Source organism: Mastomys coucha, unplaced genomic scaffold (genome assembly GCF_008632895.1).
Source record: "Mastomys coucha isolate ucsf_1 unplaced genomic scaffold, UCSF_Mcou_1 pScaffold17, whole genome shotgun sequence".
NCBI classification, from domain to species: domain Eukaryota; kingdom Metazoa; phylum Chordata; class Mammalia; order Rodentia; family Muridae; genus Mastomys; species Mastomys coucha.
In genome coordinates, this window is record NW_022196899.1 from 10,419,662 (window position 1) to 10,423,069 (window position 3,408).

At 36.3% G+C, this 3,408-nt stretch overlaps 1 protein-coding gene across 3 annotated transcripts in view; it reads right to left on the reverse strand.

Annotated features, from left to right (window-relative positions):
* The window catches only part of LOC116094966 (tyrosine-protein phosphatase non-receptor type substrate 1-like), a 34,856-nt gene extending 31,894 nt beyond the window's left edge, over positions 1-2,962 (reverse strand). For all 3 annotated transcript variants that reach the window (XM_031376387.1, XM_031376386.1, XM_031376385.1), the window contains exon 1: positions 2,845-2,962. In XM_031376387.1, the coding sequence (XP_031232247.1) occupies positions 2,845-2,917 (73 nt within the window). In that variant the 5' untranslated portion in view covers positions 2,918-2,962. The remainder of the gene's footprint in view (positions 1-2,844) is intronic.
* Positions 2,963-3,408: the final 446 nt, after the last annotated feature.

The window sequence follows — 3,408 nt, forward strand, 5'->3', positions numbered from 1 at the left end:
TCCTTTTGTTTTAGGGTAAAATGTTCTGTAGATATCTGTTAAATCCATCTGTTTCATAACTTCCGTTATGAAACGGAACCCCATAACTTTCTTGAGGACCCCATTGTTTAAGTCCTGCAGGTTGGGGCACATATGATATAGGAGTACTTCCATTAGTACCTTGGACATGGTAAGTTTCATAATTTTAAAATGTAATTTCTCAGTTGGTTTGCCGACACTTTCAACTGACATTGGATGATCTGCACAGAGACATAGAACTAGGTATAATTTATAAAGCTGTCTCTGGGTATAGATATGGATGGGGATATGGATATAATTATTTCTTGATGAGTTAGCTGTTAGTTGATTTGAAAAATATCTGGGAACAGAAATTCAAGTGAGTTAATATTTTCCATGGCTCGTTGTTTCAGAATTAAGTGTTCTGATGATCGTTTCCATTAGTCTCAGTTTAGACAGAGCCTCACCATAATGATGGTGTGTGATTGAACAATGCTGCACATCTCATAGTTGCAGAAAATACTGAGCAGCAAGCATTGATGTGGCCTACACATTCCATTCAATAGCATGCACTTTTACCTTCTATTCTCTTAGACCTTACATTCTAAATTCTCAATCATCTTTCAAACTAGTGCCATTATCTGTTGAACAGGTTTTAACAAATAAATATTTTGATATATTTGAGACTCAAAGCATAATATTTGTGCTAAACAATTTCCCAAGACTGAAGCAAAATTTTAAATAATTCAACTGACAAAAGTAGAAGTTGTGCTACATGTCACAGTTCATAGGTTTCAATTTCTGACAAGCCTGATGCATTGGGGCCTAGAGGAAGACAGATAATTATGGCAGAGAGACACCAGTCATACAAAGCATAACTGGAACATAGTCCATAAAAAGAATACAGCAGCAGCACACAATCTTCTTCACTGAGATACTGTTCCTCTTTCTTCACATGTCTATAGGTGTAGTCCTTGCTCAGGTAAGATGTAGACGGTGCAAGATGTAGAATTCAATGCAAAAGAGTGTTTTCTAAACACCTAAGATCGTAGATGTTGTTGATTTGTGCCATATTCTTTCCTAGTGTCACATAAAAGTTCGCAATTGAGCCTGTATAACATTTGTAAGTTCAGCTCAATGTTGGAGTAAACCAGCCTCTCTTGGAGATCCTTTACTGATATCAGAGCAAATGTAGTCCGAGCGAAACTTGGGAATCTTTTTGCCCACACAAGCACAGTAAAATATTTTATAATTAGTATTAATTGCCAACATCTTACATATGAAGGAAGCCACAAGGGACATCAGTTAGAAATTGTTGAAGTTTGACTGTATCTTAGCCCATCTACGAGGGATTGTCTTTAGTTGTGATTTGAGAAAACTCATCTTAATTTTATATAAAATATTATCCTAAACAGAGCATCTTTATGTGTGAAATAAAGAGAGACAGTTGAATACTAGAGTGTATGCATTAGTTCTTGGTCTCTGCTATTGTCTATGGATATAATGTGAAATCCTGCTTCAAGATCTTGCCACCCTGAAGTAATGATGAACTGTAATTTGGAGTTGTAAGCCAAAAACCCCCTGTGATTTCTTAAATTGTCTTTGGCAGATTGTATCTAAATATTTAGGAACACACAGATAAGTATGAGCTGGTGTGTGTGTTTGTGTGAGATAGAGAGAGAGACATAGACTGACACAGACAGGGACACATGAAGATGAGACAAAGAGACAGAGACTTAAAGAAGTAAAGAGAAATCATGGGTTTCGAATAGCAAACCAAGGAAATTATGTAATTATAGTTTCGGAAACTTTAAAAAACAGATTCAGGAAGTGCTAAAGTCATCATTGGGACTTATCTCTTTCTGCAATCTCAGATACAGTGAGAGTGCAATGAAGACATTTTAAAACCAAGACTTCTACATGCTTAGATGGCATAACACCTCAACCAAAGTGAAGTCTGTGGCTGTTACGACAAGATATGAAGTTATGGGATCAGTCACATAATATTCCTCATTGACAAAAAAAAAAGGAAGAAGAAAGAAAAGAAAAAAGAAAGAGAAAAAGAAGAAAAGCAAAGAAAATAAAAGAGAAGAAATAGTGTTTCTTCTGTTTCTATTTTGTGAAATAGTTTGAAGAGCATTGGTATTAGGTCTTTGAAGTTCTGATAGAATTCTGCTCTAAAACCATCTGGGGTTCTGATTTTCATGCAAAAAAAAAATCTGACTCAATTCTTTAACTAAAAAAAAAAAAAAACAAGATAGGAAAAACTATTCTCAACAATAACAGAACTTCTGGGAGGATCACCATCCTTGACTTCTAGCTGTACTACAGAGCAATAGTGATAAAAACTGCATTGTTTAGGTACATTAACTGGAAAGTAGATCAATGGAATAGAATTTAAGACCCAGAAATAAACCCACACATCTATTGTCACCTGAACTTTGACAAAGAAGGCAAAATTATCCAGTGGAAAAAAAGACAGCATATTCAACAAATGGTGCTAGCTAAGTGTTATTGTGCATAAAGATGAATGCAAATTGATACGTACTTATCTCCTAGTACAAGGCTCAAGTCCAAGTGGATCAAGGACCTCAACATTCAACCAGACACACTGAACCTAATAAAAAAGAAAGTGGGAAAGAGCCTCTAACACATTGGCACATGGGAAAATTTCCTGAACAGAACACCAAAGGCTCAGGCTCTAAGATCTACTATTGACAAATAAGATCTGACAAAATTGAAAAGCTTCTGTAAGGCTTTGCCAGAGCCTGACCAATGCAACTTTACTTTCAATGGTAAGTATAGCTCCGAGTCAGAGAGATGATTCTATTCCTGAGGCATGCTTACCTTTAAATCCCAGAAACAGGATCAAGAACAGGACACTGTGAGGAATGTGGGTCCGGGCATCTAGGAGAAGCATGGTTGGGGTTAAGAACCCTGTTGTGCACAGAATCAGTTCTCATGAGATCCCAGGTTCTTATATGTAGAAAAAGGAAGTACTGTGCCCTATACTGCAAGACGATCCAATCAATGTTTTGCAAGAACAGGAACCATACTGCTTATTTTGAAATACATGAACAGATTGCATGTAAGTATAATGAAGGAGTTCTTATTTATCATTTGTTTTTAGAGGGACTCAGATGTGCATAACATAATCCTTTCTCTTTCTCTTGACCCTGAGCTGGAGTCGCTTTGTTTCAAGTATCTTGTATTGGTAACACACCAGTTAGAATTCAATGCAAAAGAGTGTTTTCTAAACACCTAAGATCATAGATGTTGTTGATTTGTGCCATATTCGTTCTAAGTGTCACATAAAAGTTCTCAATTGAGCCCGTATAACATTTGTAAGATCAGCTCAATGCTGGAGTAAACCAGCCTCACTTGTACATCCTTTACTGATATCAGAGCAAA